This window comes from Mus caroli, unplaced genomic scaffold (genome assembly GCF_978045245.1).
Source record: "Mus caroli unplaced genomic scaffold, Mus_caroli_1 scaffold_1, whole genome shotgun sequence".
Lineage (NCBI taxonomy): Eukaryota > Metazoa > Chordata > Mammalia > Rodentia > Muridae > Mus > Mus caroli.
This window is the reverse complement of record NW_028227256.1, coordinates 72,533,370-72,544,752: the sequence shown is the minus strand read 5'-3', so window position 1 is coordinate 72,544,752 and position 11,383 is coordinate 72,533,370. Positions and strand designations below refer to the sequence as shown.

The 11,383-nt window shown below is 56.1% G+C and overlaps 2 protein-coding genes across 2 annotated transcripts; one reads left to right on the top strand and one right to left on the bottom strand.

Moving 5' to 3' along the window:
* Positions 1-219: 219 nt before the first annotated feature.
* On the bottom strand, positions 220-6,308 carry Tmem198 (transmembrane protein 198). The gene is given in 6 exon segments (XM_085838523.1): positions 220-926; positions 1,197-1,399; positions 2,695-3,270; positions 5,465-5,597; positions 5,977-6,078; positions 6,080-6,308. Coding segments are annotated over 6 exon segments (1,323 nt in total). The 5' UTR covers positions 6,251-6,308; the 3' UTR covers positions 220-788.
* Positions 6,309-6,387: 79 nt separating this feature from the next.
* Chpf (chondroitin polymerizing factor) lies at positions 6,388-11,250 on the top strand. The gene is made up of 4 exons (XM_021155537.3): positions 6,388-7,070; positions 8,020-8,593; positions 9,099-9,278; positions 9,590-11,250. The coding sequence occupies exons 1-4, from the start codon at positions 6,757-6,759 to the stop codon at positions 10,844-10,846; spliced, it is 2,325 nt and encodes a 774-aa protein (XP_021011196.1). The 5' UTR covers positions 6,388-6,756; the 3' UTR covers positions 10,847-11,250.
* Positions 11,251-11,383: the final 133 nt, after the last annotated feature.

The window sequence follows — 11,383 nt, the reverse complement described above, 5'->3', positions numbered from 1 at the left end:
TGTCACAGCTCAGAGGCTGCAGTATTTCCAACTTGGTTGATGGAAGTACCGGTTACTGAAGACTTCTGGCAGAGGCCGCGTCATTTGGCACATTTATAAAAGATGTAAAACAGGGCGGGAGGAGACAGAAGCATGAGGTGTCTTAAGGTGACATAGCAGACACCAGACATGCACCGTGCATTTAAGCCCTTTTCCCTCCACCCTCCTCCCAAACCCAACCCAGGACCGCACCCTCCCACCCCCATCCTCTGCCGCTGCCCTCTGGCTGGTGGTTTTGCAGAGGTCAGGGGACCAGGGTGAGGGGTGCCGTCATTAGTTCCATGGACAGTGACAAGAACCCTTAGATGAATGATTGGAAGATAGAGCAATAGGGGAGGCAGGCAGGCCTCCCCCACACAGACATGCAGGAGAGTGGCCCATGGGACCCCAGCAGCAGGACAGGAGGCGGGGCTAGCCCTGAAGAAGCCCTGCCAATCAAATCTAAAGCAAGGGTCCCAGTGTCCCCTCCAGGCCTACCCCTTCACACACATGTATGGGTAACAGACAACCCTGAGCACTCCCCAGTGGGGCTCACATCCCGAGTCCCTCGGGAGCTTGGACGGGAACTTCTCCCTCAGGCCAGGCCTACCTAGCCTGAGACACAGCCTCCCTTCCGGTGGCTGGCCAACCCTCTCCAAGGAGGCGAGACAGCCAGAGGCCACGGGGCCTTGCAGCTTCAGTAGTGGCCTGGCAGGAGTCTCGAAGGTGGCAGAGCTGGTGACTGCAGAGTCCAGACAATGGGGACATGACTACACCCGTACAGGGGGTCCCGAGCAGGCTGTCAGTGGTCCCCGGGACCCATACTCATAGTCCGTGTCTGTAGGGGAGGCCATGAAGGAACTCAGAGAGCTCCCAGTCTGCCGGTCCCGGAAGCTCTGGATGTAACTCTGTGGGGAAATTAGAACAGGTCTGAGTCCTGCCACAAACCCACCTCTCCCTATACCACCCAGGCCCTAAAACCCACCATATACCATATCCATTTGATGTCAGTACTTGGGACACCTGTCCCTACCTCCAAAGATGGATCAAAGAAGAGCCCAGGTACAGAGGTTCTGATGGGTGGACAAATACATCCAGTCCCGTAAGGAGACTCAGTCCTGCATGCTCAATCTACACATTCCTCCCACCTCGGGGCTGGAGGGGTCCTGGAGCCTCACCGGGGAGAGGACATCTCCATTGAAGCGTTTGATGGGCACTGGCCTGCGTCTATAAGCAGGGTCAGGGGGACCAGGCCTTGGAGGTGCCCGAGGACCTCTGGGAGGGGCCCGAGGGGGTCTCTTCTTCCGCCGCTTCTCCTTGCGTTCTTCCTGCTGCCGGATCCGCATCAGCTGCACTCGCCTTCTCTGCCGGCTGATGACCACTGTAGAGGGATGGATGGGCACAGAAGAGACTCAGGTCCACATAGTTCTTCACGGAGCCCTCTTCCTCCCTTCCCCTCAGAGGCTTTAGGCTTCCATAGTCCCTTGCCCATGACCATCACCCCCTTCCACCCTGTTACTTCCTTTCCTGATTTCCCACCTCCAAGATGGGACTTCCCACAGTTTTTCTATTCTTGCAGAGGCCTTTATGCACAAATCGCCTCCCCAACTGTTGTTGCTGTTCCGATTCCCGCACACACATACACACACACACACACACACACACACACACACACACACACACCCCGCCCCGGCCAGACACCATCCCATCATCTTTTAACCGGACAGCTCCTTCTTCACTATGTCCTTTCTCCATCCACTTGTCTCCCTCCACTACAGCAGTTCTTAACCTGGCAGTCCCAACCCCTTTGGGGTGGTGAACAACTCTTCACAGAGGTCGCCTAAGACTGCCAGAAAACACCAATATTTACATGACGATTCATAGCAGCAGCAAATTAGAATTGTGATGTAGCAATGAAAATAATCTATGGGTGGAGCTCACCACACCATGAGGAACAGTATCAAAGGGTCACAGCGTCAGGAAGGTTGAGAAGCGCTGCTCTACTGCATTCTGCATCCCCAGACATTAACCCATGTTCTTCCCTCTCCTACTCCAAGCCCTCCATGGGCATCGCACTGTCCTTGTAACAGATTTCAGCCTAGAGGGTCCATCCCATCAGCAAATCTCATGAACTGCACCTGCACCAAGCAGCCTTCCTTGACCACCCTAAGCACAGTGGGCTCCATAAAGTTACTGTTTCAGATCACCTTGTATCTCTCCATACCACTCTGCACAAGAGATGTTAACTTAGTTGCTTGTTCACACATCTGTTATCTGTTTCTCAGCTACCTTGAATGCACACCCTTCATGAGAGCATGAACCTTCTCTGGTAGCGTTTGTTTATTTGTGGTCCTGTCTGCAGTCAAGCTCAGAGCCCAGCTCATGTTGGGTAAGCATGCGACTTCTGAGCTACATACATCCTCTGCTCTGCTTTTATTTCATCACTATTACCCCAGCGCCTGGAATGGACTTGACCTAGAGCCGGTGCCCCACACATTCTTTTGGGATTGTTTCTTGGCCCTGTTCTCCTAGACCCTGATCAAGTCAACTCTCTAACCCATCGAGGCCCCGACTTCTCGTGTGTAGTTTCTGTCCCTTCTCACTAACCCCTCGATTTCACCACCCATCTCCTTCCACCCTTCCTTCCCATGTCCACCCTAGCCTGTGTCCTCTCACCTTCTGTGTGGGAGTCCCTCTCGGTTGTCACCCTCCACTGCACCAGGACGCCCATCAGGCTAAGTAGAGGCCAGAGTGCCAGCAGGGCCCAGCTCCGCCAGCAGAGGGGAGGCACAGGTGCAGCCCGCAGTCGCTCCACCACGTAGCGCCCCAGCAGTAGCAGTTCAGCAAAATAGTCTGCAGCAGTGGCGATGAGGGCAGCGCCCGTCACGGCAGTGGCCAGGGTGGTGAGTGGTCGGGGCCAGCGCAGCGTGAGCAGGGCACAGAGCAGGCCTCCTCCCAGCAGCAGTCCCAGCGGGCCCCATACGGAGCCCGGCTGGTAATAGGGTGCAGAGCCTAGTAGGGCAGCAGCAGCGAGCAGCAAACCGAGCAGCAGCCCCACCAGGAAGAGGCCCACACTGCGGACCAGCATGGCTACCAGCCCGCAGAGCAGCCCGATGCCCAGTGCGATGCCCGCGCTTGCCCCAGCACTCAGCTGCGTCTCCAGAACCCGCTCTCGGTAGCACAGCAGGAAGATGACCACTGAGCCAAACAGCAACCCAGTGAGGAAGAGTACTGCCTTGAAGCAGCGGTAACCTGGAGGGGAACAGGACCAGGGAGGGGCCAAAATGAGGTTACCAGGTTAGAAGTCAGAGGGGTCGGGGGCATGGAGGCACAAGGGCATCGGAGACATGGGTGCTAAAGGAAGAATTAGAGGTCACAAGGGCTCAAGGTGGGCCATGGAGGTCAGGGGAGATCATGCAGATGTTTGCTGAGAATCGTTGGGAAGGCACGTGATTATTAAAATTATGTTATGAGCCTTTGAAGTCGAAGTTGAGTAAATTGGCCATGGGGCAATAGGGTCTTCAGGACCACAGGATCCAGAGAGATCACTGGAGTCCCAATGGGATCAGCAATGGAGTCTCTGGGGCCTCTGAGGAGGACTATTCTGAGACGAAGAGTCTGGAAATCAGAAGAAAATGAATAGGGGTGAGATTACATAGGTTTAGAAAGAATATCAGGGGCTTCCGAGATAAAGCAGTGCTGGAAAGTTACAGAGAGGACAGAACTTGGTTTGGGGAGATGAGGTCTTTGCAGGTCAGGGGATTGGGCAAGAGTAGTGTCATTAAGATTATTAAAGACAAAGGGGAACACTGAGGGCAGAGAAATGGGAACACTAGAGACCACCATGCAGAGGATCAATCTACTGACTGGAGTTACGGGGATCAGAGAGAACCAGTGGGAGGGTACCAGGAGCTATGCGGGGTTGCAGGAAACCCAAGAGGACTACATGGAGAACGGGTGTGTGTGTGTGTGTGTGTGTGTGTGTGTGTGTGTGTGTGTGAAGGGACTTGAGAGACATTAGTGGTGTTTGAAAGAGGAACGGGGGTGAGGTGGATCATGAACAATTAGGAAGGTGGAAGAAAGAGTTAGGAGTCAAGGAGGGGCAGGGAGAGCCAAAGAGAAAGATGATAAAGAGAAAAAGAGATTTGGTTCCAAGAATGGGGGTATCAGACCCCAGAAGGTTCTGAAGTCAGAGAGGAGCAGAGTTTAGAAAGAGGCTCTGAATCCCTGGTAGGGGCATCCAAGATGGGTAGGATGATACTGGAGCTGAGGGCAAGGGATGAGGCTATCCAGAGCACCATGCAGAGGGAGGAGGTACCCAGAGCAGAGGGGGTGGGATCTTTGGAGACCCATACATATCCTAAATCCTTGTGGGGGACATTTTCCCTGCCCACTCTGCAAAATGTAAGAGAAATACTATCTGATCCCATATTCCACACCCTATATTCCCAACTATTCTAACACACTTCTGGCAAACCACCCCAGCCTCTCTGCCCAAACTGGTTCTGATACATGTAATCTTGAAGGCTGCCTTTGGGTCTCTACTCATAGAAGGCTCTCTCCACTGTGAAGTTCTGTAACTTCCTGAAGAATCCACTGGGCGTTTATTTACTCAAAGCTGACAGTAGCCCATAGGTCACCTTTGTGAAAATGAGAAAAAAGGCATACTGTTTTGTAGAGAAGCCAGCCTTGGTCCAAGACCTTGAGAGTTGTCAAATGGACCCCCACACACCTGTTCAACTGAACGGCAGTTAGTGCTCACCCACCCAACCTCACTGAAGTATGTAATCCATGCTGGCCTTGAGCTTCCGTTCCCTTGCTTTGGCTTCCTGGATGCTGGGATTACAGGCATACCACGCCCTCCCCCATACAACTCTTCACAGTAACCATTCTTATGGGAATCTGCCTTGTAGGCGATCTCCATTTGTATGACTACCATCCAGCCCACTCTGATATGTATCACAAGTGTGAATATTCCGGGTCTCGCCCCCACCATGCAATATGCCCTGTGGTAAGGAACCGTGTTTAATCACCATGCTAAGAGTTTTTATTATTTTCTTTTAGTCTGCTTATCCTAGTGATCCAAACATATCTTCGCTACGATAGCCATGATTCTTTGACCACCTACTAATTCTTGTCTATATGAGACAAACACTGTTGTCTTTGTCCAGGTGAAAAAGCTGAGACCCAGGTTAACATGCCCATTACATCACAGTGACTAACATACAGAGCCCGGTTCAAACTCAAAGAGCCTAATCCAAAACCTGCTCTCTGTAGAATCTAGAGTCAATGATCTACAAATATATTTGTGATCAGCAAGAGAATGATACCGCCATGAGGGTGGGGTGGGGGTGGGATGGGGTGGAAATGATTTTTGAGACACCAGAAAAAGGAACCTTAGGGAAACAGTAGAAGGCCACAGGTGAGGAACAAGGGGGAATCTCACCAAAGAAGCAGTAGACGACTCCAAACAAACAGCACATGATGCAGACGAGGGCCGGCAGTGCCTGATACCTGCGCTCCAGAGGCTGTTCACAAGGTGCACCCCAGAAGGTGTCATCCGGCTCCGGGGGCAGCAGCTGAAACCGCAGAGTTTCCATAGTACCCGGCATAGCGCCGGGAATGGAAGGGGGTCACCCTCCCAGGACAACCTGACAGGGAGGAAATTGGGGTCAAGAGTCAGTTGTGGGTCTCCACTACAATAACAGTGAGAGTGGGGGAATTCAGCAAGGGCACAGTGGACAAAGGAATGGTTGCCCACATCAGGCAGCTCGAGAAGCATCTCTGGAACGGGGAGCAGAGACAAAGGGAAACAAGTGCCTGGCTAGAGGCGGCTGGGATGGACTTAAAAGAGGGACTAGATGGGGCTAGACGAGGAGAGGGAGGGTGCCGCTGGCAAAAAGAGGCAGCCTGAGCACCATCTGTGGGAGGCTCAATTTGGAATTGTCCAAGATCTACCTGGGCCGGAGGTGACCGGAGCTTCCGAGCAAAGGAGGGTGTGCAGGGGCCGGAGGAGCCGGGGTTGTAGGACACCAGAGGCTCTGACTGACTGGGGTCCGGGGCAAAGTCTGCCGTGCGAAGGGGGCTGCTGGGCCGGAGAGACGGGTCTCTGTGCGACGGCGTCGTCGCCCCACCTCCGACACCGGCTGACACTGCAGCCCCACAGCCTCGCGCCCGGCTCGGGGAAGGGAAAGGAGCAGGAGCTCGGGCTGTCCCGGAGCCGCGGCCCCATGCCCTGAGCCCGCCGGCGGCCTTTGGTGCTGATGGACAGCTCCGGCCTCTGCTCCTGACGTCACTCAGGGTGCACCATCCTGGCAGGGGCGGGCTGCTTCTGACGTCATCCGGGACGCACCAACCACGCAGGGGGGAGACAGGGGACTCCGCCCCCGGCGTCTGCCTCTCCGGCGCTGAGGAGGGGGCACTTCCGGGGGTCCTTCCCCTTTAACCTCCTCCCCCTCGTCCCTCTCCGCAAGCTGACGGCTAGACCCCACCTCGGGGGCGGGGCTCTGTCGGTGACACGTCGGACAGCGGCCGCCTAGGAGGCCCGGGCGCGCAGTGCTGCTCTAAGGGCGGCCGACCCGCCCGGGGATTCCGGGCTTGAGCTCCTAGCTCTGCTCGGCGGGAGGGAGCGGGCCCGCCTGCTGGGCCTGGGCCCTCCGGATCCGCCCCCTCTCCGGTCCCGCCCCCTCGGAGCCGCCTCGGGCTGCGCGGGGGCCGGGGACCCGCTGTCGGGACGCCATGCGGGCATCGCTGCTGCTGTCCGTGCTGCGGCCCGCGGGGCCCGTGGCCGTGGGCATCTCTCTGGGCTTCACCCTGAGCCTGCTCAGCGTCACCTGGGTGGAGGAGCCTTGCGGACCCGGGCCGCCCCAACCCGGAGACTCTGAGCTGCCGCCGCGCGGCAACACCAACGCGGCGCGCCGGCCCAACTCCGTGCAGCCCGGATCCGAGCGCGAGAGGCCCGGGGCCGGCGCAGGCATCGGTGAGAGCTGGGAGCCTCGTGTCTTGCCCTACCATCCCGCGCAGCCAGGCCAGGCCACCAAGAAGGCCGTCAGGTACTGATCCGCTCCGTCCGCCCTAACACCCACCCCCCACCCCCCAGGCACCAGCCAGGATGCGCGCGCTAGGGAGGCCGCCAGAGGCCGGGTCAGGCTCCGGAAGGAAGGGGCCAGCCGGCCAGGAAGTCCTTGGGCCTCGATTACTTCCTATGACCCTGCTTGCAGGGAGACAGAGGACCAGTTTGAAGCTTTTTCTGGATCCCGTCCGGATCTGAGCTGAGCTAAACCGACTCCACCCAATAATACTCCAAAGACCCTCTTAGCCCCTCACTGGTCTGTTTAGGATTAGAAAAATGAGTGTTAAGGAGGATAAGTGTATAAAGAGGGGGAAAGAAAAAGGAAGGAACTGGAATTTACCTGTATTTCATTCCTAGATGGGTTTCAAGGGCCACCTTGGGATGAGATGGGAGAGGGAGGAATGTACTCACCACATTGATGTCTGTGCCCACGCATTGAAGTAATTTCTTCTAAGTAACAGTGAATTCCAGTTGTACAACTTACCTTCTACCTTAGGAAGGTGAGTCACTGTCTTAGTTTGCCCCTCTCCAAACGACATTCTCTACACCACTATGCCGTATGCTTCTACACATCATTTATAGGACATATGGGGGGAGGGGGCTGACAGCATATTCCTGTAGCAGGGAGCATCTGCAACAGTGTGCCAAGCATGTCCCATTTTACAGATGGTTCCGATTAAGTAACATGCTCAGGGACACAGCCACTGGGTTGTGAAATCTGGAAGCAGATCTAATGTATCTCTTACCTGCGTCTGCCTTGGAAGTGCTATCTCCTAGATGCAGCACTTTCTGTGAGGCCACTATATCACTTAAATCATGTCTCGTGGGAGAGACAGTCTTATCCTCCCGTTCCTGGGTGCCAAACAGGTCCAGAGGAGAACTGACAAGTGAAGCTGTGTGCTATCTTGTTCCTAACTGTCTTTTCCCAGAACTCGGTATATCAGCACGGAGCTGGGCATCAGGCAGAAGCTTCTGGTGGCAGTGCTGACCTCACAAGCCACGTTGCCTACACTGGGTGTGGCTGTAAACCGAACTTTGGGACACCGACTGGAGCATGTAGTGTTCCTGACCGGTGCGAGGGGCCGCCGGACACCTTCAGGCATGGCGGTGGTGGCACTGGGCGAAGAGAGGCCCATCGGACACCTGCACCTGGCGCTGCGCCACCTGCTGGAGCAACACGGCGATGACTTTGACTGGTTTTTCCTAGTGCCTGATGCCACCTATACTGAGGCGCATGGACTGGACCGCCTAGCTGGCCACCTCAGCCTTGCTTCAGCAACCCATCTCTATCTTGGCCGGCCGCAGGACTTCATCGGTGGAGAGACTACCCCAGGCCGCTACTGCCACGGGGGCTTTGGAGTGTTGCTCTCTCGCACACTGCTACAGCAACTGCGCCCCCACCTGGAAAGCTGCCGCAACGACATCGTCAGTGCTCGCCCGGATGAGTGGTTGGGCCGGTGCATCCTTGATGCCACAGGCATGGGCTGTACTGGTGACCATGAGGTAGGAAGATAAGCCTCCCAATTAGTGTCTCCTCTCAGAGCTTGCTTATTTCCCCAGGAGAGGTATGGGGTAATGGAGATAGAGGTTGGGGTTTTCTCTGTTAATCTATCTTTTTTTTTTTTAAATCCCAATGGCTCTAAGTAAATTACTACTAGATCTGAGCTTCAGCAGCCTCGTGCATGCTAATGGAAACAATTATTAGGCAGGGCCATATAAGGATTAGGGAAAAGTAAGAGATCCTTGCACATAATATATATTCAGTGTCAGCTATTTTATTTAGCTCTCTGGACACCTCTGAGGCAGCTTTCACAGATGAGCTCACAGAGACCTGACCAGGCTTGTACAACATCAGCTGGTCAAATAGACTTCAAATCCACAGAACTCTGCTTTGCAAGTCCATAACTGGTTATAAGATTTGAAGCTGAGACACCAGCTAAGAGATGGAGGAAGGTCAGTCAGCTCTGTGGTTGTTCCCATTCTGAATGCTTCCCTTCCTCTCTCACAGGGAATGCACTACAACTACCTGGAACTGAGCCCCGGGGAGCCTGTGCAGGAGGGGGACCCTCGTTTCCGCAGCGCCTTGACAGCCCATCCCGTGCGTGACCCTGTGCACATGTACCAGCTGCACAAAGCTTTTGCCCGAGCTGAGCTGGACCGCACGTACCAGGAAATTCAAGAATTGCAGGTACAGCGCGGGCTTAGGGAGTCAAGGGACTAAGGGGAGCAGGTCCTGAGAGACCCGGGGAATAAAAAGTCAGTGATAGAGTCATAGAGCAAACCCACTGCCAGGGCTTTGACCTTTGTGAAACCTCCAGGAACCCCCCCCGCCCCTTCAACTTTTAAACTGTCTTAATCTGTGAAGAAACTGTAGGGGGCGCTTGGGTTTCGGTAAGCTGCAGGTCCTCTCTGAGTATCACTGCCTGCCCACAGAGTCTCTAGATGTATATTGGCTCTGTGACCCCGTACTTTGCTCATAGCCCCCTTTTTCCGGCCCAGTGGGAGATCCAGAATACCAGCCGACTGGCTGCTGATGGGGAGAGGGCCTCTGCCTGGCCAGTGGGCATCCCAGCACCGTCTCGCCCTGCCTCACGCTTTGAGGTTCTGCGCTGGGACTACTTCACGGAACAGTACACGTTCTCCTGCGCCGATGGCTCACCCCGCTGCCCGTTGCGTGGCGCCGACCAGGCTGATGTGGCTGACGTCCTGGGGACAGCCTTAGAGGAGCTCAACCGCCGTTACCAGCCAGCGCTGCGGCTCCAGAAGCAACAGCTGGTGAACGGCTATCGGCGTTTTGATCCAGCCCGAGGCATGGAATACACACTAGACCTGCAGCTGGAAGCACTGACGCCCCAGGGTGGCCGCTGGCCCCTCACCCGCAGGGTGCAGCTCCTTCGGCCCTTGAGCCGAGTGGAGATCTTGCCTGTGCCCTATGTCACCGAGGCTTCTCGGCTCACTGTGCTACTGCCACTGGCTGCAGTGGAACGCGACCTGGCTTCTGGCTTCTTAGAAGCCTTTGCCACTGCAGCCCTGGAACCTGGTGATGCAGCAGCCTTGACCCTGCTGCTGCTGTATGAGCCACGCCAGGCCCAGCGGGCAGCCCATGCGGATGTCTTCGCACCTGTCAAGGCCCACGTGGCAGAGCTAGAGCGGCGTTTCCCTGGTGCCCGGGTGCCCTGGCTCAGTGTGCAGACAGCCGCGCCCTCTCCACTGCGTCTCATGGATCTGCTGTCCAAGAAGCACCCACTAGACACTCTGTTCCTGCTGGCCGGGCCAGACACGGTACTCACACCTGACTTCCTGAACCGCTGCCGCATGCACGCCATCTCTGGCTGGCAGGCCTTCTTCCCCATGCACTTCCAGGCCTTCCACCCTGCTGTAGCTCCACCTCAGGGCCCTGGGCCACCAGAGCTGGGCCGTGACACCGGCCACTTTGACCGCCAGGCTGCCAGTGAGGCTTGCTTCTACAACTCCGACTATGTGGCAGCCCGTGGCCGGCTGGTGGCAGCCTCGGAGCAGGAGGAGGAGCTGCTGGAGAGCCTGGATGTATACGAGTTGTTTCTGCGCTTCTCCAACTTGCATGTGCTGAGAGCGGTGGAGCCAGCCTTGCTGCAGCGCTACCGAGCCCAGCCGTGCAGCGCACGGCTCAGTGAGGACCTTTACCACCGCTGTCGCCAGAGCGTACTTGAGGGCCTTGGCTCCCGCACCCAGCTTGCCATGCTGCTCTTTGAGCAGGAACAGGGGAACAGCACCTAAGCCCCTGCACCTGTCCCTGCTCTTCCCCAGGAACCTGGAGCCACGTGCCAGCCTCGCTGGACAGGGCTGGCTGTAGCCTCAGTCCCTAGGGCAGCCCACTGGTCCCTTGTCTCTTGCTTTGTTGGACCCATGGGCTCAGGACAAGCCCTGAGACAGGTGCCCTAGAGCCATCCTTTCTTGTCCAGTCCCCCTGCCCCCTTGACACTGCTGATTCAGGCTGTGGCCTCTGTTTATGCCTGACGCCAGCCTTGCCTCCTGGGCTCCTGTCCTGGGAGCTGGGCTGTAGATGGATTGTTGGAGGAGGAGATGAAGCTGAGAAAGGAGGGGTACGGTATCTACTGCCTTCTCCCTTCTGGATCCATGATAAAGCTCTGGCTTTAATAAACTGGTAAAGTGTGGACTAATGAGTGGAGACTGGTAATTCAGTGTTGGCAAGGTAGGCATGGGAGGACCGACCCCTAAGGATGGAGGAACCCTGGGTCTATGGGAGCCCTCTTTTCCTGTTACAGGGATCAAGTCATATAGATGCCCAGCCTC